Genomic DNA, 22,013 nt, shown 5'->3' on the forward strand with positions numbered 1-22,013 from the left:
GAGATACTGCTTGGGGTATATGAAAGTTGTTGTTTTTTTTTTGTTTGTTTGTTTGAGACAGAGTCTCACTCTGTAACCCTAGGTAGAGTGCAGTGGTGTCATCATAGCTCACTGTAACCTCAAATTCCTGGGCTCAAGCCATCTTCCTGCCTCAGCTTCCCGAGAGCTGGGACTATAGGCATACGCCACTGTGCCTCGCTAATTTTTCTATTTTTAGTAGAGATGGGGGTCTCACTCTTGGTCAGGCTGGTTTTGAACTCCTGAGCTCAAGTGATCCTCCTGCCTCGGCCTCCCAGAGTGCTAGGATTACAGGTGTGAGCCACTGCACCTGGCCAGGGTATATGAAATTTTAAACATCATCTTTTCTACCAGGAGAAAGGCACTGTGATTAGGTTAAAAGAATGTGATTTTTATTTATTATTATTATTTTGTTTATTTATTTATTTTTTACCTCAGATGACCCATAAGGGAAGGAATGTGATTTTTAGAGTGAAGAACCCTGAGTTTGAACCATTATTCTTTACCTTCTGCCTATATCACTTTGGGCTGGTTATGTAAAATCTTTGACATTGTTCATGTTTAAGAATAAGATCTTTAAAAGATCATTGATTTACTTTGAAAAAGCATTTCAGTTAATAAATAATGAAGGAATGAGGAAATAGAAAATCACCATTAGAATGCCACAGTAATAGGTGCTGTGGGCAATATTCGTAGATGACTGCTATAATAAATATAATTCGAGGACAAACATGTATTTGCATACTCTCAAAGTTCTTCTCCAAAACATTTATTATTTAAGAAAGGGAAAACAGCAGTTTACAGTGGAGAAAACTGGCAGATGCACTATCTTAATCATGATCGAGGTTAATGTCACCTGTAATAAGACATTAATATCATATGCACTCATATATTAGAATATATACATCATATATGATGCACTTCAGAAGGGCACATCACCTCTGTGGTGATGTGGCTTTAAAAATGCATTACTTCAGTCTAGTTATGAGAAAACATCAGACAAACTCAAATTGTGGGACATTCTGCAGTATGTTTGACATGACATCAATGTTGTGGAAGACTGTGGTAAAATCTCAGATTGGAGAAGACTAAGGAAACATAAACCTAAATGGAAGGGGTTGGGGAAAGGGCATTGTAATTTTAAACAGAGTAGACAGGGCAAGTCCTCACTGAGATGACTCAGTGCTTGCAGTAGGTGAAATAGGAAGCCATGTGGAGATCTAAGGAGAAGAGCATTCCTGAAGAATACAAGTACAAAGGCCTGGAGACAGGAATATGCCCTGATGTATTTGAGGAACAGCAAGGAGACCAATATGGCAGGAGACAATAAGAGAAGGGAGAGATGGTAACAAAGGAGATTAGAGGTAACAAAGAGTAAGGTCATCTTGGAGGTTTTAGTAATGGTGCAGGTATCCATTGTAAATGTGTTTTCTCCCCACTTCCTTTGATTTATGATGTTCCTTTATTCTGAGCATCAAATAGGTAAAGTATATAAGAGTATAATGTGTAATATCTAACATCTAGCACTTTGTATAGTAGATGCTCATTCAGTGATTATTGAATTAATTTATATGACAAGATGTTTAGAACTATTTTAAAGGTCCTGTGTTCCCTCGCTGAAAGAATACTTTCATTTTTAATTGCTTTCTGTAATATAATTCAGGATTCTGATATCCCTGTGTATTTTTTAAATGTAAAGGTTTAAAAATAATTTGTCACCTTCAATAATATCTATTTATGCTATGGAATAAATGTTATCTTGAAATAATTAAATATCTATTTTTATTACTTTCAGTATTTATAATAGAATCTGTTTCTCTTTGGATCAATCAATAATCCACTTTTTATATTACCAAAGATTACATTTTTATTAAAGGAAATAAAAATCACGTATTTCATTTAAGTCCTATATTCAGATTGATTTGTTTTAGAATCTTTCTTTAAATTTTTCTCTTTATCGATATTAGTTAAAGTACCAGGTTATTCCAATGGAAGGGTCCTTATTTTCACATAAGGAATATACTCGTATCAAATTACTTCCAGTTTTTAAAAGTTCAGTCAGTGGTCCACTTTTAGGAATTTAAATACATACATGTAGACCATCTTTCATTCTACTGGTTGATGATGTTAACATGTAGGAGAGTGTTAGATTTAATATTGAATGCTGAGGGGAACAAGAGAGTATAAAAGGGGCAGATAGACAAAGTATTTGAACCTATTGTCTTACACATTTTCATGATGGCCAGGTAAGCCCTATCTTTGCATTTTCTGAAAAAGTAAGTGTGCAAGTTTACACATACAACCCTGCTCTTTTTTTTTTTTTTTTCATTAGAACTTTGAATCAGTCTGAAAGATGATTCTGGGTTTGGGGAATAATGAAGAGGAGGTGAACAGGGAGTCATAATGTTGAAACTGGACATTCAGATCTTTATAGCATGATTTCCTTATTTTTCAAAGAGCAGAAGAATCCCATCGTTTATCATGTTCTGGTTGGACTCCTTTCTTATCGTTTGCTGGAGTTTGAACTTCAGAGCTATGGTGTCAACCCTGCTGTAATATCTCAGGGGAGCTCCTAGTGTGGGGCTGGTGCCATGGCTCACCCTCCAACCTTTCCTTCTTCACTTCAGCCTCCAGCTCTGAGCTTTCCAATCCCCAGAGTAGCAAATGTTGAAAGAAGTTGCACAGGTAAGTATGTGGTGGGAAAAGCTGGGGGGAAAATGGTATTGTCATCAGTATTTTGAGGGTGGATGTGGGGCCATTTTATCAGTGAGTCATTTTGTTAGGTTAGAAATATAATGTTTCTTATAAATTATTTTTCTAATAAAACTACCTAATAAATTATTAAATTAAAAAATCTAGTGTTCTAAGAAGTCTTTAATTCTTGTTAGATGTGAAATAGGAAAAACCTTAATCTGACTAAACCGTTAATATTATAATGCAAAGAAAGATTGTTAGTTTTTTTAAAAACTTCATATTCTTCACAATGTATAGCAGGGAAAACCCATGTTTAGAAAAGAAGCTAAGGAAAAAAGTTGGAGAAGGCATAAATCCATAGATGATAATTTTGCTACATGTAACTTGGTCTCAGAAGGAGGCAAGTTTAGTTTCCCTCCAGTGGCTTTAGACATGCTGTTCTCTTTCCTTAGGTTTTAGGCAGGTAGCAGTGTTTTTAATCTCTAAAGGAATGGAAACTTCACACATCTTTTTCTAAGTCTTGACAGGAGGACCGGAACATTTCTACCAATCTCTAGGTTTGAGGTTGACAAAAATAAGTATACAAGCAGTGAAGGCACCGTAACTAGTATGTGGTTCCAGCAGATATTTGTTGAATGAATGAATAAATTCACCAAATCCTCTATGTGTGTGAAGGACAGAGAGAGAGAGAGAGAAATGCCAACACTCTGGCATTTTCTGCTTATCTACCTTGCAGTGAAAATCATGATCTAAACATTATAGGTTTTTGTTTTTCTTAAGGAATGATTTTTAGAAATAATTCTTTAGGGATGTAGCCCTGGTTCTTTACTACCTTATTTACTGTTAACTACCATCTTGCTTCTTTTTAAAAGTTTGTTTTCAAAAATTATTTCAGTTCTCCCATATCTATACATGTAATTCATATTCATGTGATTTGTAGATTGTTTTGTACGTGACAAGACATTCAGAATTAACCCCGAGAAAAATAGACTCTTAATATGGCCTATGATTGCTAAAATTTCTTCAGAGAGAATATGTGAGCCTTGAAGAGATTGGGATACTAAGTATTTGGCATTTTATGTCTCAAAACAGGTCTTCAAAATATAGACTACTCAGCAGTTTATCTCCCTTTCTTCTCCCTTAAGTTGTAGAGTTGTTTTTTTTTTTTTTTTAATTTACCAAGAGCCCTGTAAAAATACCTATCCCCTAGCAACATAGACCATAGATCCAGTTTTTTCTCAATTTATTCCCTTCCTGCTTTCCTCTTTATTAGATGCATTCTTGCTCAGCCTCTTTTAAGGATTGGTTTAAAATATTCATCCTCTTGAGAATATTTTCTTTATGCTGGGAGGATTTGTTTTGTATCCTATATTTAGAGATTTTCTACTTTTTTGTATCCTTTCATTTGTGTTTTAGAATTTTATGTCCTACTATTTAAGGATAAAATACTACCTACTTTAATTTTAGGCTCTATTGTATGAGTTCTCAACTCTAATGTCTTATTGCTCTTAAGAGAAACTAATTATAGTTGGTTCTTCAGTTGGTATATGATTGTGTACTTTTTTCCTGTGGATTAGCACTTTTTTGAATGATTAGAGTTTTGGTTTTAGGATGATGCACTTACCTTTTAAAGCTTATATATTGGTGGTTCAGATATAATTCTGTATAAGGCATATTAGTATAGGAGATTTTAAGATTTTGGAAAACCACAAAATCTGTTAATCAAGTTGAAGCATGTATCAACATACTCTCCCTAGATCAAAGTCAAACTCAGAGGCATTTATAGACATTTCAGTAACATTCCTTTAGAGAATTTGTAGATTTGTGGGGTATATATTAAGGGATAATGTACGTGGTTTTTTTGAAATATCATCGGAGCAAAGCAGCTTCAGACACCAGATTTCAGTAAACCATTTTTGGATCAGGAAAGAGTGATGTGTTTCCCCCTCCCACCCCCACTCCCCTGCCTCTCCACCTTTCTGTCACATGTAGGCCTCCCTGTTTTTGGATGAGCCCTTCAAAAATATATAGAAATATACCCAATATTTCTGTAACCCTTGCAAAGGACTCTGTGTCAGAATATTTACTGCTCTCCAAAATAATAATGGAAATGTTTATATAGGTCCCTAGTTTTCTGCTAAAGCACATTTCCAACCAGTCATAGGGTTTTTTGTGCATCTACATATTAATTGTCTTCAGTATTCATCAGGGCTTTTATTGCTTATTTGTCAGGCATTCTGCATTTGCTAAAACTATGAAATGAATTGCTTTATTTATTTCCATGTTGTTGATTTAATTTGATGAATTGGAAATTCTAGACATTAAAATTTATCTAAACCTTTACTTTTCTTCATCCTAAGAAGATTCATGAACTATTCATTATACATTTGTTGTATTAGAAATATCAAGCCGCAGTATTCTAGAACTAGGAGGATTTTAAGTAATATTTTTCTTACATGAAGAGAGATCATGTGTTCTTTTTGTAAAGATTTCCAGGTATTAATATTAAGGTCTTTGTTCTTTGAGGAGCTAGAATTTTTATGTTCAATATATGTACCTTTTCCTCCTTTATTTAATCCCATTTCTTTTAGTGTTTTTCAGGGATTAAATAAATTTAGAATTATTCATAATAGTGTGAAGCAGGATAGGCAGTTCAAAATCCTATTACAAAAACTACTAGTAAAACAAAAATATCTTGGGTTACAAATAATTCAGTTTCTAGCAATATAATATTTAATATGGAAATACTCTACTTTCCACGGAATTTGGGCACATCTTCAGATATTCTGGCTTCTCGTGATTGGTTTCAAATGTCTATTGGCTAAGGCATGAAAGTGTTAATGGCAATTTGCTGTGATTTTTATTAATTAGTTTCTGCCTACTTTATAGACAAGAAAGAACTGGTACATGTATGTATATGAAGTGTTTGCTTATACTGTATATGGAATTGGGAAGGAAAGTAAAAAATCAAATTCTATATTCAGCAATCAGAATAAATTATTGAAATCTCCATTATGAAAACAGAGTAAGAAAGGATCAGTTTTTCTCCTCTCTCTCAGGTACTGTGTGACCTGCATTTAGCACTCTCTATTCTTGATAATGCAAGGTGAGTGCAAACTCTATGGCTAGAAGTGAAAATTTAGTGCCTATGAAGCAGTGAAGAGTCTTAATACAGATGTTTTTAGTGTTGTGAAATAATTGATTTTAATTGCTGGGTGTATCTTATATATTTAATGCTACAGTGTCCACATTAGAGCTTTATAATGAAATTTAGAGTTTAGTTATGATCATCCTAATTCTTTGAAGGGTTAAATTATGTTCACTATATTTAGAAAGTACTTAAAAATGTTAGGTTTTTTGGACTATGGAAACAGTGTATATAACTTTTAATATTTATTTCTACTTATCCGAAGCCCTCCTTAGATAATAGTTACTTTTTAGTTGGTGTAATAGTATTCTTTTAAGCATAATTTTATTATAAAATTTATGTAACTTTCTCTAAAATAGATTATGATCAGTCTTTCAGAGATTGGCTCTTTCTTCTCCCCTTTTTTGAAATCTCCTTTGCTTTTACTTTTACAGTTCAGGAAGAAAACACACATTAGACTATTAGTTGTGTATTTGAGAGTCAGTGTACTATCATGTTAAAATGGGAGACTCCTAGCAGATTGTCTGGGTTCAAAACCCATCTCTTCGTTTATCAGATACATAACCTTGGGCAAGGTATCTAATTTCTAGGGTCCTTAGTTTTCTCATCTACATAATGGGATAGTAATTGTTGTTACCTCATAGTGCTATCATGATGATGACATAAAAAGATAAATTTTAAAGCATTCAGAGTATTGCCTAGCACATAGAAAGTTGTCAATAATTATTATTATTGTGAAATTATAGTATTTTCAATGATTATGTAAAACAAGAGTCCTAATTTAGTGTGAAAGTTTCAAAGAAGAATGGGAGAAAGGGCATTTTAAGTATTGGTGTCCACATAAAGCCCTGAGGTGGAAAATAACTTGTGTTTGAGTTACTGAAGATGTCAAAGTGTTTAGTGGCAGACGGAGGAAGACCTGTGGAGAGAGAGAATGTAAGAAAGGTTATATGCGGCCTTGCAAGCCTTACTATTGATTTGGGAGTGCTGTTGAGGAATTTTGATCAGGAGGGCCATGAAGATAAGAAATTTTTACTTTAAAAAATCACTTTGATGTGGGAGAGTAGAATCTAGGGGAATAAGAATAGATTAATAAGGACCTGATTTAGGGTTGGTTTGAGCAGATTGGGGTTTTGTGTTTTTTTTTGTTTTTTTTTTTCCGAGACAGAGTCTCACTGTGTTGCCTGGGCTAGAGTGCCGTGGCATCATCCTAGCTCACAGCAACCTCAAACTCCTGGGCTCAAGCGCTCCTTCTGCCTCAGCCTCCCGAGTAGCTGGGACTACAGGCATGCGCCACCATGCCCAGCTAATTTTTTCTATATATTTTTAGTTATCCGATTAATTTCTTTCTATTTTTAGTAGAGACGGGGTCTTGCTCTTGCTCAGGCTGGTTTCAAATTCCTGAGCTCAAACAATCTGCCCGCCTCGGCCTCCCAGAGCACTAGGATTACAGGCGTGAGCCACCGCGCCTGGCCCAGATTGGGTTTTAATTGTTGAAGATCACACAGGGGTTACAGATGGCATTTTTGAGAGAGTACCATGAACAGGAACAACTGTGAATAACCAAAATTATTCTGAAGCATAAGGTTTGTTTTGGGTTTTAAGACAATTACTGCTACAAAGTTATGTTGACGTCAGGGTCTCGGGAGTCTTGAGCTATATCCTGTATGCCGGTGAAATTAACGAGATACAAGAATGAGAAAGTGACAGAACCAGTGTAGTGTGTAATATGGATCCGTAATAAAGTGTTAGTAGAGGGAAGTCTGACTTAGTTCATCACCTATATTTTCGTGCCTGGTTTCCCTACCTGTACTCTTGCCCTCTTAGCTTGGCATTGAAGGTCCCACCCACTTTTCTTCATCTAGCACTTTTCATCTAGACACCTCCCATGTTGGCCATATTGAAAGTTTTGTCGTTTCCTTTTTCTCACTTCTGAGCACTTGTATGTGCTTTCTCTTATGCCAGAGTTGCTGCGGCTTCTCACACTACATACTTCTACTTTTTTGAAATCAAGGCTTTGTCTAGATAGTATTTCTTTTATAATGACCGTTCAGTGTGTTTCCCTTGCACAAAGTTAGATGTTTTCTTATTTGTGTTCCCAAAGCATCTGTACAAATTTTCATATTGTAATTGTTTACAGGTTGTCTCCTAGCTAGATTGTAAGCCTATTCAAGACTCGAACTGTTTCTTATTCGGCTTTTGTCTTTATTAGCACAGTTTTTGGCATACTTCATGTAGCATACTCTCAGCATGTTCATTGAAATGTGAAGGAAGACCAGTAAGGAAGCCACAAAAACTAGTCCAGAGTTTATACTAAGATGAGGATAGGAAGAATGGTGAAAACAGACAGACCTGAAAACCACTGTGAAGAAAGGATAAGACTTGATGAATGTGCAGAACCAAGTTGGAGAAAGTAACTCGGCAAATCAGTTTTCAATATTGCTGACTTAGTTTATTAAATTGTATTTCACAGATAGAAATGTCTAGCAGCACTTAAAACTATGCTACTAGAACCTTGAGTTAAGACTGGAGATAGATTTTGAAATCAGCTTGTGTTTGTTGACCACTCTGCCATTGGATGTATTCCTGTTCCCTAGGAATAAGGATTTCATGTCTGGTCCACCATTTGCCAACATTATAGACGATAAAAGGTATCAGAGTAAGTTCCTCTCCAGAGGCCTTACTGAAGGATATCTGTGTAAAATTAAATATCGTCCTCCCTTGGATATGGTCTATTATTCACCCTTTCCTATTATCTTTGTGTGTGTGTGCGCGTGCGCGCGCATTTTCAAGTTACATTTATAAAGTGTCTTAGTTTTGTTTCTCTGACCATTTGAAAAGTTCCAAGCCTTGCTTCTTATTTCTTCAGTTCCTTGATTGCCATTTATCCCACCTGCATCAGGCACCGCCTTACCAGGCCTCTCTGAAATTGATTAGGTTTTCTGAAGCTTGAGTTTTTTGCAACTTCTGTTTCTGTTATTTATTCTGATTTACTGCATTTGGCTTTGAAATACTGTATTTAAATGTTGAGAATGTCATACCTTATGAATTCATAGCTAGTCCAAACTAAGTAATGAAGGAGGAATATATTGGGAAAATCCAGCCAACTTAGTGCTTCCATTCTGTCTCTGAATTTAATTCTTTTCTCTCTGTCACTTTCTGAGGCCACCTCCACCTCTTTTTGGGGAGTCAGGCTGGTAGAGAGGATTAGTGAAGTTGTTTGTGTACTTTTTAGAATATGCTGCTTAGTTCTTGTGGAATCGTAGGAAAGATAAAATGCCTTGATTAAATGTTTTAGATCTGTGTTCAAAAAAGCCTTAAGAAACACTGCTTTTGCTGCATGTATATATCATATTCTTTCTTGGTAAAATTTCAATTTTTGCTGCTTCTTGTCCTTATAATCTGGTGGGAGAGTAGAGAGAAAAGATGGTTAGTTAATAGTAGATACGATTGCTTGAAAAAAGCTGACAAATTGTACACACAAAAGATTCTAAAAAAATTTGTATCTAATGTAAGATGAAGTATGATTTAATTTTTAAACTACAGTCATGTGTCACTTAACAATGGGGATACATTCTGAGAAATCTGTCATTAGATGATTTCATTGTTGTGTGAACATCATGGAATGTATTTACACAAACCTAGATGGTATAGCCTACTATACCCCTGGGTTATGTGGTATATAGCCTATTGCTCCTGAGCTGCAAACCTATACAGCATGTTACTCTACTGAACACTATAGGCAATTGTAACATAGTGGCATTTGTATATCTAAACATATCTAAACATACAAAAGGTACAGTTAGAATAAGGTATAAAAGATTGTAAAAAATGGTACACCTTTGTAGGGCACGTACTACAAATGGAGCTTGCAGGACAAGAAGTTGCTCTGTGAGTAAGCTAGTGAGTGAGGAGAAAATGTGAAGGCCTAGGACATTACTGTATACTACTGTAGAGTTTACAAACATCATACACTTAGGCTACAATAAATTTATAAAAAGAAGTTTTTCTTTCTTCAATAATAAATTAACCTTAGCTTACTGTAACTTTTTTACTTTATAAAAATTTTAATTTTTTTTAACTTTTTGACTTATAATAACACTTAGCTTAAAACACAAACACAATTGTACAGTTGTACAAAAAACATTTTCTTTATACTTTTATTCCGTTTTTTCCATTCTTAAAATTTTTAAATTTTTTTTTCACTTTTTCAGTTTTTTGTTAAAAACTAAGACACAAATTCACATATTAATCTAGGCTTATCAAGACATCACTAGGCAGTAGGAATTTTTCAGCTCAATGATAATCTTATGGGACCACATTGTATATATAGTTTGTCATTGACTGAAACATCATTATGCGGCACATGACTGTAGTTTTTTAAATTTCCATTTACCAAATTGAGTTCAGTATATATGATATAACTAGTAATTTCAATATATTTCACTGTAGTGTTGACATATCTTTGAAATTGATGGAAATTGATTTTTAGGTACCCTGACTTCTCTTCCAGGAGGAAAATGTTAATACTTTACCCTTTCACATCCCACATTCATCCATCCATTCATATCAGCTCTTTCTCAAGGTATGTCCTTTATCCAACCACTTCTCATCACCTCTACTACTACCACTGTAGTCGAGGCCACCATCATCTATCACCCACCTCCTAACCCTTTTTTCTGCTTCTGCTTTTATCCTCTTTTTAGTCCATTCTTCATAGAATAGCTAGAATTATTATTTTTTTTAAACATATATCAAAATATGTCACTCTTAAACTTCCCCTAAACCCTGTCTTGATTTTCCATTTCACACAGAATAAAATCGTAAGTCCCTCAGGCCTGTAAGGTACTACATGATCTGGCTCCTAGCAATCTCTCTGACTTTAATTCCTTCCATTCATCATCACTAAGTTCATGTTGCTTGAGATACACTACTGAGGGTCTTGCTAACCTTCTGAACTGAATGCTCTTCCTACAGGTATTTGCTTGTTTGTTCCTTTACTTCGCTGCTTGTTTTCTTCCCTTTTCATTCTTGCTTTTTATTCTAAAATACCTTCCTATCCCACTTCTCTCATTCTATGTGGAATAAAGGATGGCCCCTTTAAAATTAATCTAGAACTTTTGTGATTTTTCATTCTGATTTTGCCATAGATCAGAATTCTTTATCTCATCCCAGCACCCATCTCTGGACTGGGGCTTGCATTTGGGGAAGAGAGTGGTATACTCTGCTTCTCTTTTTTGCTGAAGTCATATAAGAATAATCAGTATTCCCAATGATGTGTAATTTGTGTTAAAGCACACAAAGCAGAAATTAAGTTTGGCATATTTATGTTCTCTCTCCCTCTCTCTCTCACTCACTTTCTCTCACTCTCTTACACCCACACACGTACGTTGAATCATGAGAAAATTTGATATTGATGGAAGAGGAACATTTCTATGTTTTTCGTTGAGGCATTTCATATGTTTAATTTTGCTTTCAAAACAAACCTCTTTGCATGATATTAAGCACAAAAGTTTTTATTCTATACAATTAATTTCAGTGTTGGAATTCTAGGAGTCTGTAATTGGTTTTGGTGATAAATGTTATACAAACAGTGTCAAAGGAAGAATTTACTTTGTATCCATTTGAGTTAATTTATGTTTGTAAAATTTGATGAGAGATGTCCTCAATCCGTTTCAGATTTACCTGGAATGTTACTGAATTGTATACATTTCATGCCAGTTTCCATGTTTATTCTTTCTTAGAATTAGAGGTCCAGTAGTAAAGGTTCTATAACGAAAATTCAATGTGTTTCCAACTTTTACAAAGTTTTAGAATCTCATATGTATTAAATCTTAATTTGCAAACTATAAAGTAATTTTTTGCCACTGTTTCTTTTCTGAAATTAAATTCACTAAAAAACACTTTTTTTTTTCTTACTAGGGACTGCTGAAGGGGTTGGTAGATAAACATGTGGGATCCTAGTCTGAAATAACATTCCGAGTTATAGAATAGCTTTCGTGAGATTCACTGGAGTCCATTGCCCAAAGTACTTATGTCCTAATAGATTAATAGGCTCTTTAAAAATATCATTCTATATTTCACACCTAAAGAAGTTAATAGCCCAAAAACATATAGCAAAGTAATGGGTAAGCTGTCCTTTGTTCCAGTCTAACAGAATAGCTTTTTCTCAGACCTCATTAGGAAGGATAGTCAAATAATTGAATTTCCTGCAGATTTCACATGGAACTTAATGTATAAAGCAACTATTAAATAGTATGCTTTCAACAAAGTTAACATACAAAATTTGGCCTTTAAAGGCTATATTGTATCAGTTCACCACATCTACTTATAATAATGACTACAGTATTTTTTGAAATGAGACATAAATGAGATTATTTACTTTTTATTTACAATTGAAGAAAATATCCTTAGTTATAATGAGCATACAAGACATGTTAAATTTGATGTGTTTTCCCCCAAAATTGTACTTGTGAAAAGATTTAGTAACCTTGTATTCAGGTCTTTACAAATCTCTCCTATCATTGGCATTTGATTTACTTGGAACCTCAAGGTACTGTTAGGGGAAAGACACATTGACCTTAAGTAACCTCAGTTTATGGTTTTGGAAATTTTGTCACATTAAAAAAATAATGACAAAAATTAGCACAGATTTTAGTGATTATAGTTAGCCCTTCACATCTGTGGGTTCTGCATCTGTGGATTTAACCAGCTATGAATTGAAAATATTTAGGGGGAAAAAAATGTATGGGTTTTGTCTGTGCTGAGCATGTACAGATTATTTTTTCTTGTCATAATTCCCTAAGCAACACAGTATAACAACCATTTGCATAGCATTTATTTTGTATTAGGTATTATAAGTAATCTAGAGATGATTTAAAGAATATGAAAGGATATGCATAGGTTATGCAAATATTACACCATTTTATATAAGGGATTCCAGCAGCCGTGGATTTTTGTATCTGCGGTGGGGGTTCCTGGAACAAATCTCCCACAGATAATGTATTTATTTTGGTGTGACCTCAAAATTGCTAATATTGGATGTTGTAAATGCTTAAAAAGGAAAAGAGTAGGCAGGTTATATAATTGAGATCATAAATTTATATCATGATGAATAAAAAATTGTCCTACTGTTAAATGAGTGGATACTTGTTACATGAGATAAAATTCCTGGTATGCCACTATACACTGATTCAAAAAATGATATATCTCAATAAACTTAGATTGTAAGTAAAAATGATATGCTTGGGAAAGCAGATAATTGAAAAAATAGATGTAGTGATGACAAAGCCACTAATTTTCAAGATGCCTGTGAAAATTTTGAATAATTAAACCTAAAGTTAATTTTTTAAAAAATCCATTAGGTATGGCAAAATTATTTTTGGGGTTGCCATTTTTCAAGAGTAAGTGCTGTTTAATTTTTTAAAAGGGAGTTGAACTCTTGGGTAAGACAGGCTTTTACAGATTTTTTTAGGGCCTGGAGGAAAAACCACATTACATTGTATTGTTGTAGTCAGATTTACGATTGTATCATGTGTCCCGTTAGCCCTTAGTTGATCTATCCTGTATCTTAGCAATGTTTCCTTCATTTTCTGTTTTCCACATGGGATTAAGGTAAAGCTGAACACTTTCCAAAATATTACTCTTGGTAAAAGTAATATTTTTGTTTAGGTGACAAACAGCATGTTTGGTGCTTCAAGAAAGAAGTTTGTAGAGGGGGTCGACAGTGACTACCATGATGAAAACATGTACTACAGCCAGTCTTCTATGTTTCCACATCGGTCAGAAAAAGATGTAAGTTAATCAGTTGCATTGTGTTTACTCATCAGCAGTGTACATCTGTTTCTGTGTTCCTGAAAAGCAGCATATGTCTGTGGTTGAGTGACTATGTTTTAGGCACAGTGCTAGGCCCTGGGGATTCAAAGACAATGAACTTATATTCTAATGGGAAACATAAATGCCTTGTGATTCTCAGGTTTAGGTGTGATAATACGGCAGTAGAAGTACTCAAAGCCATGGAGCAAACATGTTTTTTGTTTGTTTAATATGGGAAATAACTTATTTTTATATTAAATGCAGAAATAGAATTGAAAGCAGATTTGCACAGATTTAAAGATATAATGTTGAGCTTCAATAGAACTCTGTCCTTATGGTGTAGTCTTCTAGCTATAATCCTGGATCTCAGGTATAGAGGATCTCTCCTGTTCAGCTATAGGGATGAAAAATTTTTGAAAAGAACTGTGTTGAAAATGTGGTAGAGATGTGATAAAGGGGTGTGAATTTAGTGCTTTAGAAGGCTAGTAGTTCAGTAATTTCATTTGGGATAAAAGGATTTATAATACAACCAATCATAATTAGCAAATTTATAAAATATTTTTAAATAAAATTAATTGTTAGAATTCCATTAAGCTACTTGTAAGTTATATACTGTACATTGTGGTCAAACCAGATGTATTCTTGTACTTTGTACCTGCCCAACTTTTTTCCCCTTTCAAACCTTTATAACTTTTGCTATCTGATTTTCTTATCTTTGTAACAGTCTACTCTAGTTATTAACCTGATAAGATTCATACTGATGTTTAAAGCATTTATAAAGTTCTAAGATATGTAACAAATACCCTCATTTTCCTTAAAGTTGATCATTATTAAATCACTTCTATGCAATTTTTAGAATTTCACAATTTGCCTTAACTTATATTTAAGTTAGGACTTTAGTTTTGTTTTTCTGTTTTAGTATTTTGCCCCCTTTATTTGAAAATGTTTGTGTTTTTTAGAAACAAGCTATCAGTGATATTATTAGAGTTCTTTTCAAATTATGTGGATGGCGGCTTTGTTTATAATTAGTGTGCAATTTAATAGCTTGTGGAATAATAATATCTGATTTTCTGTTGTCCTACCCTTCTAGCTATTTGCTATTTGATATAAATTATAATTTAATTATTATTTGTCAAGATTTCTGTGTTTAATTTTTGACCTTATAGATAAAGAATTGGGGATGTATTTTGGTAGTATTGTTGCAAAAACTATAAAATTACAACTTGTATGTGTTAATGTGATTGTATGGTGATAGTTAAGTTTGACAGAAAAATGTTAGTGAAATGTAGAGAATGAATGGCAAAGAAATGTTTCTTCTAGAAAGCAGAAATACTGTACGTCTGAGGTTTTAAAATTAGAATTAGTATATATACTCAACACACATATATGTTGATTACCATTCCAATCTAGTTGGTTGTTAATGAAGTAATACAGAATGGTTTGTTCCACAGAACTTTCTTAAAAAAACATTAAGAACGTAATATACCATAGGAATTAAAAACTTATACTCTAAAGCAATACAGATGTGTGTTTGGATCCTGACTTTGCCTCTTAGCAAGAACTTCTCTAAGCCTCAGTTTCCTTATCTGTAAAATAGGGATAATAGGGGAAGGGGGAGGAGGAGGGGGCAAAAACCTCCTAACGGGTACAATGAACGCTATTTGGGTGATGGGCACAGTTACAGCCATGACTCAAGCATTACAAAAGTGATCCATGTAACCAAAGATATTTGTACCCCCTGAATATTTTGAAATAAAAATAATAAGGGTAATAAAATAGTAGCCACCTTGTAAATTGCTGCCGTTGCTTTTTTTGTATTACAAAATAGCACAGGGAAATTACACAAATGTTAGAAAATATAGATGAGAAGAAGAAAAGAAAAATTACCTATAATTTTATCAGTCAGGAATAATTTACTGCTCAAATTTTGATTTTTTACTTTAAATATTTTTATTAAAAAATACATGACTATTTAAATTTTCTGAGACATATTGACATATTTTCCACCAGGAAGTTTGTACCAGTTTTTACTCTAATCACACACTCCATGTCCTTGAGAATACCAGCTATCACCTTCAAGTCTTTGCTAATAGACAGAAGAAGCTTATTGTTTTAATGTACTTATATTAAAATATTGCTAATTCTACACACACATGCGCAAACACACACAGTGATTTGTTTTTTTCATATAGTTATTGGCCATTGTATTTCTTCCTTTGTGGATTACCTATTTTTGTGCCATTTCTTATTCCTATTGAGATGGTAAGTCTTATTCTCCATATATTAAAGATAATAATCTCTTATTTGTTAAAAATATTTTCCCAGTTTTTCATCTTCAGTTTAGTTTATAGTGTATACATGTTTATCGTGTTTATTAAATGTGACCAATCAATCTTTTTTTAATGGCTTCTGGTTTTGAGATCATACTATGAAAGACCTTTTCCAGTTACTTTCTTATAGTACTTTTATGTTTTATTCTTCACATATAACTTATGTCCATTAGAAATGTATTTTGATTTAATGTGTGAATCGTAAGGTTCCAGATATTTTTTTCCCCTGTGAGGTTATCCAGTTGTCCCAGTACCATTTATGCTAGTAATTATTTTAGGTTTTGTGGACCAAGAGACAAAATCAAGGATATTATATAAAATCAATACCTATAATGCATAATAGGTCTTTGTATAACCATCTATAATGTAAAAACCATTTTTAGTTCACATACCCTGCAAAAACAGACAGTGTGCTGGATTTGGCCTGTAGGCAGTAATTTGCCCACATGTGGATTAGACCATTTACTTATGGCTAATTGAAATATTCCCTTTAATGTATACTTGTCTGATACCTTCTTGTGCCTGTTTCTAAACTCTTGTTCTGTTTACCATGCTGATTCTATGTCAGAACTACAACATAGTTGAATTGCCATAGATTTGTAGACCATTCTAACATCTTAGTTAAGGTCTTCCACATCCTTTTTTATAAAAAATGTTTTGACTGTTGCATGTTAATACCAGTACTGCTGCCTTTCAGAAGGATATGTCTGACTTTAATCCTGTTGTTTTTTTATGCCTTTTAGTAAGTAGGATTTTATAGTTGCCATTTTCATTGCATTTTTTAGATTGGTTTTTATGATCTATAGAATCCTTTTTGTATTTTAATTTATAACCAACTGCTGTAACAAAACTCTTTTATTAGTTTTTGGTGATCGGGAAAGTGGGCTCTGAAAATCCTACTATATGAGTTTATGTATCAGCTACATTATTCGCTAGCTATACATCCTACGACAAGTAGTCTCTGTGTGTCAGTTTTCTTATTTGTAAAATAGGAACAACAGTACATGGCTCCTGGGTGGTTATAAGGATGGAATGAGTAACTGTAAAACTTTGAGAAGAACAGATAATAAATATTGAATAAATGTTGCTGTTAATGTGAATAGTAATAACATTCCATTTGATTATTTTGGGTGTTTCAGGTAGCTGTGTTCATCATCTGCAAATAATGATTATTTTTGCCCTTTATAAAAACCTTTAAAGGGAAAATTTTAAACATAATAAATGACCGAGATGATTTTGTAATTCTCTTTTCTCTCTGGGAATAGTGAGAAAATAATTTTCCATCATAATATATGATAAAGGAAAACTGACCAGCGATTGAGTGAATCTTAAAGCCAGATATCAACAAGATCTTAGTAATAGCTGTCATGTCTTAACTTTTTCTGAGAGAAAGCGATAGTTTTGAATGAATGTGTTTTTGTATAGAATTCCTTTAATATCTTTTTACAATGTCTGAAGTTCTTTAAAATCAATATCCTAACATCGCTGAACTATATACTTAAAGATGATTAAAGTGGTAAAAAATAATTCTGATTTGCCCTATTCATATAGCCTAAAATGTAACTATTTTTTTATCGTATGCATAGTTGAAGAAGAATTTGGGCGACTGTTCTCTATGAGGCTGCTTGCTAGTTACGTTGCTAGGTAGTTCTTCAGAGCTGCTCCTTATTATCAAAGGCCTTGTATTTTAAGAGGTACCAGTACGTGTATGTGACTTTCTACAGAATGCTGTATTTACTAGTTTGAAATAGAAAAGTGGTATTGTAAGTATTACAGATATGTTACTTGAATGTTTTCACCAGACTAAGTAAATTATAGGCAGTATGGGCTTGTTTTCTTTTTATTATAATTATTTTCTTATTGGAGACCTTATAGTAAATGAAAAGCATTTACATAAGACATAATAGACAGCTCTTTGGGAGTAATATAATCTAACCAATGAGAGTTTTTTTTTTTTTTTTTTGAGACAGGATGAGAGTTTTTTTAAAAAATGTATTTTAACTGCTAATATATTTTCTAGTCTTGCGAATCTTTGAATATGCACTCATTTGATGATTCTTCAGCATAATCATTTGAGAAGCACTAACTTGTAGGAACCTCTTTTGTTTTGTTATAATATATACTGAAAAGACATAAGAGATGTAATACCTTTTCCTTTTTAAAAAAACTCTTAAAATTGATAATAGCAGGCTACTTTCTTATTCTGACCAAACCATGAACCATTTTGAACTCATGCCTAGCTTTCATACTTGTGTTAGCCTACAGCAATTATGACAACTAGGATTTCTCTTAGGCCAATAATAATTAATATTTTGTTAAAATCTAGTATAAAATAAGGATAACTTCTATAACTATCATCGTCATCCACCTGATTAGTATTTAACTACATACTGGAGTCAGCCTGGCTCATTTCCAGCTCCTTGAACTCATTCCTTTCTATGGACCTTGGCACTTTGTTTTTTCATATAGTATTTTTCCCCTTAGTACATTCATGTCTCTGCTAAAATATCTCATCTGAGAAGCCTTTCCTCTGACCACTCTTTTCCTAAATGGCCTTGTATATGTATCAGCACTATTCCCACTATCCTCTAAATTGTTTCTCTACTTTTTGAAAAATCATAGTATCAATCACTACCTGGAAAGCACATGTTCATTAATTGTTTATTATCCTGTCTACACCACTAGAATTTAAGCTTTAACAAAGGCAGCGACTATCTAGTTTACAGCCATGTCCTTAGAACCTATAATAATGCTTAGGAAATAGTAGGCTCTCAGTGAGTGTTTGCTGAAGAGAGGGAAGGAATGGAGTTGGTATCGAAAAATAACAAAATTATCTGCAGATGATATGATTACCTGAAAACTCAAAAATCATTTAAAATACTTCTACAAGAAAAAGCAAATATATATGTGTTAAGTTTTTATATAGCAACAATAACCTGACAAAGTTAAATGTAAATCAATTAGAGTATACTCTAAAGAAATTGGAAATAAATGTTAAATCATTTGAAGAGAACTTTCTGAAACCTCTTAAACTCATTGACATTCACATGATCCTCAACCTCAGTAATTTGAAAGATAAAGCCTAATTATAAAAGGATGGTAAAATGATGTGTCTACACAATATATATTAAATTTTAATATAGCTAAAAAAATTACAATATGTTTAGTCTCATAAATGGTAATAATAATAATCCAAACAGTGAGAAAATACTATTTTATTCCTACCATACTAGCAAGGATTTTCCTTTTTAAAAAAAGGGGGAGAAGAACCAGTGTTTGTAAGGGAACACTGAGGTGATTGCTATGCAAGTGTAATTAATACAGTCAGTAGAAAACAGGTTAGCAATATACATTAAAAGCCTTTAAAATGTAAACATTCCTCAAATCAATCATATATCGTTCTATAAATCTGTACTTTGAACCTAAAAGGAATTCAGACAATATAAAGATATTTATTATTGTACTTTTTTATATAAAAACTTGACTCTTAAGTATTTAATGCTAAGGAATTAAATTCATTGACTATTATACTATTTTTTAAAATGTTCTTTATGTAAACATAAGAATATTTCAATGAAAATTACTTGAAATACCTAATAAACTTACATTTTATTGTTATCTGATTCATAAGCTGCTGGGTCCTGTGACTTACTATTTTATTTTTCCTGCCTACCCCCTTCCCTTGTCCCTTTCCTCTTTTGTTTTTTTTAATTTATTATCTTCTCATTGTCTTTCTTTTTTGTGCCTGTTTGCTGGATTTCATTCTGATTTCAGTAGTTTCATTTCTAAATCACCCTGTTTTTAGTTTTAAAATGCTCTTCACATTCTATCTAAATCTAGAACTCTGTGTGCATGAACATGCTTTCTTCCTTTCCCTTGTCTTTTTCTTTTTGTAGATATGATATAGTCAAAAATTATAATTCATTTTTTGTTTTTGTCTTGAAATAATAACAGGATGCTAGGAATCATGTTATCACCATACCTTTAAGTATATATATTGTATAATGACATTTTAAAACTTAAATATTTTTTTCATTTTTAAATTGCTATTGTCGTCAAGGAATTTTTATTTAACAAAATTTTGTTACATTTCCTTGCAACAGTTTGTTGATTTTCTTAACATTCTGTATATTAAAGGAGTAAAGGGGCTTTTTGGTGGGTAAGGGAAATAACTAGAATCACATTACTATTTATTCTGGTTGCTTCCTGATTTTTATTGTTGTTGATGTTTGACTACAATGTATATTGTAGATTTGTAGGAGATGTGGGAGACATGTAATTATTATGAGGATTTTAGACTGGGAGATTAGGTGACATTTAATCTTTTTTCTTCCTAAGAACACAAATTCTATACCTTATTTTACTTGGAATTTTCGAAGATAAATTTTTTTTTTAGCTTCTTGGGCAAAACATTATGTAAATTTAGGATATTGTTTAATAAATTTCCCAAAGTCTGAATGCCCTTCTTTCAGCTGTTAAATGAGAGTTTTGCACTAAGAGGAAGATTAGATTTTTAGCTGCTGCTACCGTTCGTTGAGCACTTACTATGTGCCATATCTTATCTCATTTAACCTTCACTTCAACTCTGTGAGGTAGGTAGTATTATTTCTATTTTACAAGAAGGAAACTGAGGCTCAGCTATTTCATAGGTAAGTGGGCGAAACCAAGACTCAAACTCACATTATTTTCTGACTCCAGAGCTCTGAGCTTGCTCTGTTTTGTGCTGTATTCACTACTGTAATGTGCCTCTTGATCTGAAGTTTTAAATTTTCTAAGAAATTCACTTTTGTGTTACTAACTTTCAGCATTTAAAAATATGTAAATTGTCTGTTTTCTGTTAACAGTAGTTATTCCAGAGTATATTTCTTGTGCACTTTCTGTGCACTCATAAATAGCTTATGTGTCCGATTCACGTTCCTTCATTGTGATAAATCCATTTTTAGCACTGATTTATTTGAGGAAATATGCTTTCAGACTTTGGAAATACATATCCTTAAGGATAGATTTTTTAAAAAATAAATTAGATATTTGCATTTTGACACATTTTGAGGCAGTAATTTTAACATCTGTATAGCTGGTCAATGCTTATTTTACATGAATATGTTGAAGGTTATAAACTCTTAAATTTACCTTTAAACTACTTTCACATTTCTGTAGAGCAGTGTTTACTAGCCTTCACGTAGTGGCACATAGAGAAAATGGTATTTAATGTTGCACAGTATGGTAAATAAATCAACCTAATGCTCTTGATCTCAAATAATTGGCTTAGGGAGCTACTACCTCCCCTCCCTATTTACTCCTTCCTCCCATTTTGAGAGAGCTGATGTCTTGGTATACCTGTAGGTCATTTCTAGATGTATAATCTTTGAAGTAGAATAAAATGTCTGTTGTTTGGAGTTGAGTATTCAATAAACAAATTTCTGAGATGAGTAAGGTTTTAAGTGGTGCTTTCTAAAATGTTCACCTCATGGATCATTCTAAGTTGTGCACTCATACTGGCTAACACCTTATATTTGGAGCCTTTGGAAACAACTGTACTCTTTCATTTATAGTTTATAATGACAGAAAATCATGATTCTTAAGTATCTCATGTAAACTTTTTACCTTCTGTCACCAACTAAAGCTTTATTACATATTATACATATCCTTTGATCTTGTTCTTGCAATTTGGAAGTCAACCTTTAATATACTTATAAAATATTTCCAGTTAATGCAGTAATGACTATAGTACCTAAGAAAATAACTTGATCGGTATTTTTTGATCTGTTGGGTTGTACTTGGTAAAGAATATATAATTTGAATGTTACTTTAATTTTCTAGATTGCATACCTGGGTTAGAGAAGGAAAATAAGATTTGATGCTTTTTAGAAAATTCGTTGCTATATTATGAATACTGTTGTTTTTGGAGTGGTCTGTAACTCAGTTGTTACCTTAGGAGAGTTGGATGTATATCATTGGTTTAAAACTGGCTGTTTTAGACAGCCTTTTCTAACTTTAATTAAATCAAC

The 22,013-nt window shown here is 33.0% G+C and overlaps 1 protein-coding gene across 7 annotated transcripts in view; it reads left to right on the forward strand.

Annotated features, from left to right (window-relative positions):
- The window catches only part of CNOT2 (CCR4-NOT transcription complex, subunit 2), a 104,053-nt gene that overhangs the window by 44,644 nt on the left and 37,396 nt on the right, over nucleotides 1-22,013 (forward strand). For 6 of the 7 annotated variants that reach the window (XR_001137382.1, XM_012642055.1, XM_012642058.1 and 3 more), the window contains exon 3: nucleotides 13,532-13,654. Coding sequence is in view for 6 of the 7 variants with exons in the window: in XM_012642055.1 (XP_012497509.1) it covers nucleotides 13,532-13,654 (123 nt within the window). In the remaining variant the exon portion in view is untranslated. Of the gene's footprint in view, nucleotides 1-2,645; nucleotides 2,704-13,531; nucleotides 13,655-22,013 lie in introns of all 7 variants that reach the window. The other variant, XM_012642056.1, reaches the window with a different exon arrangement.

This window comes from Propithecus coquereli, unplaced genomic scaffold (assembly GCF_000956105.1).
Source record: "Propithecus coquereli isolate 6110/MARCELLA unplaced genomic scaffold, Pcoq_1.0 Scaffold172, whole genome shotgun sequence".
Taxonomy (NCBI): domain Eukaryota; kingdom Metazoa; phylum Chordata; class Mammalia; order Primates; family Indriidae; genus Propithecus; species Propithecus coquereli.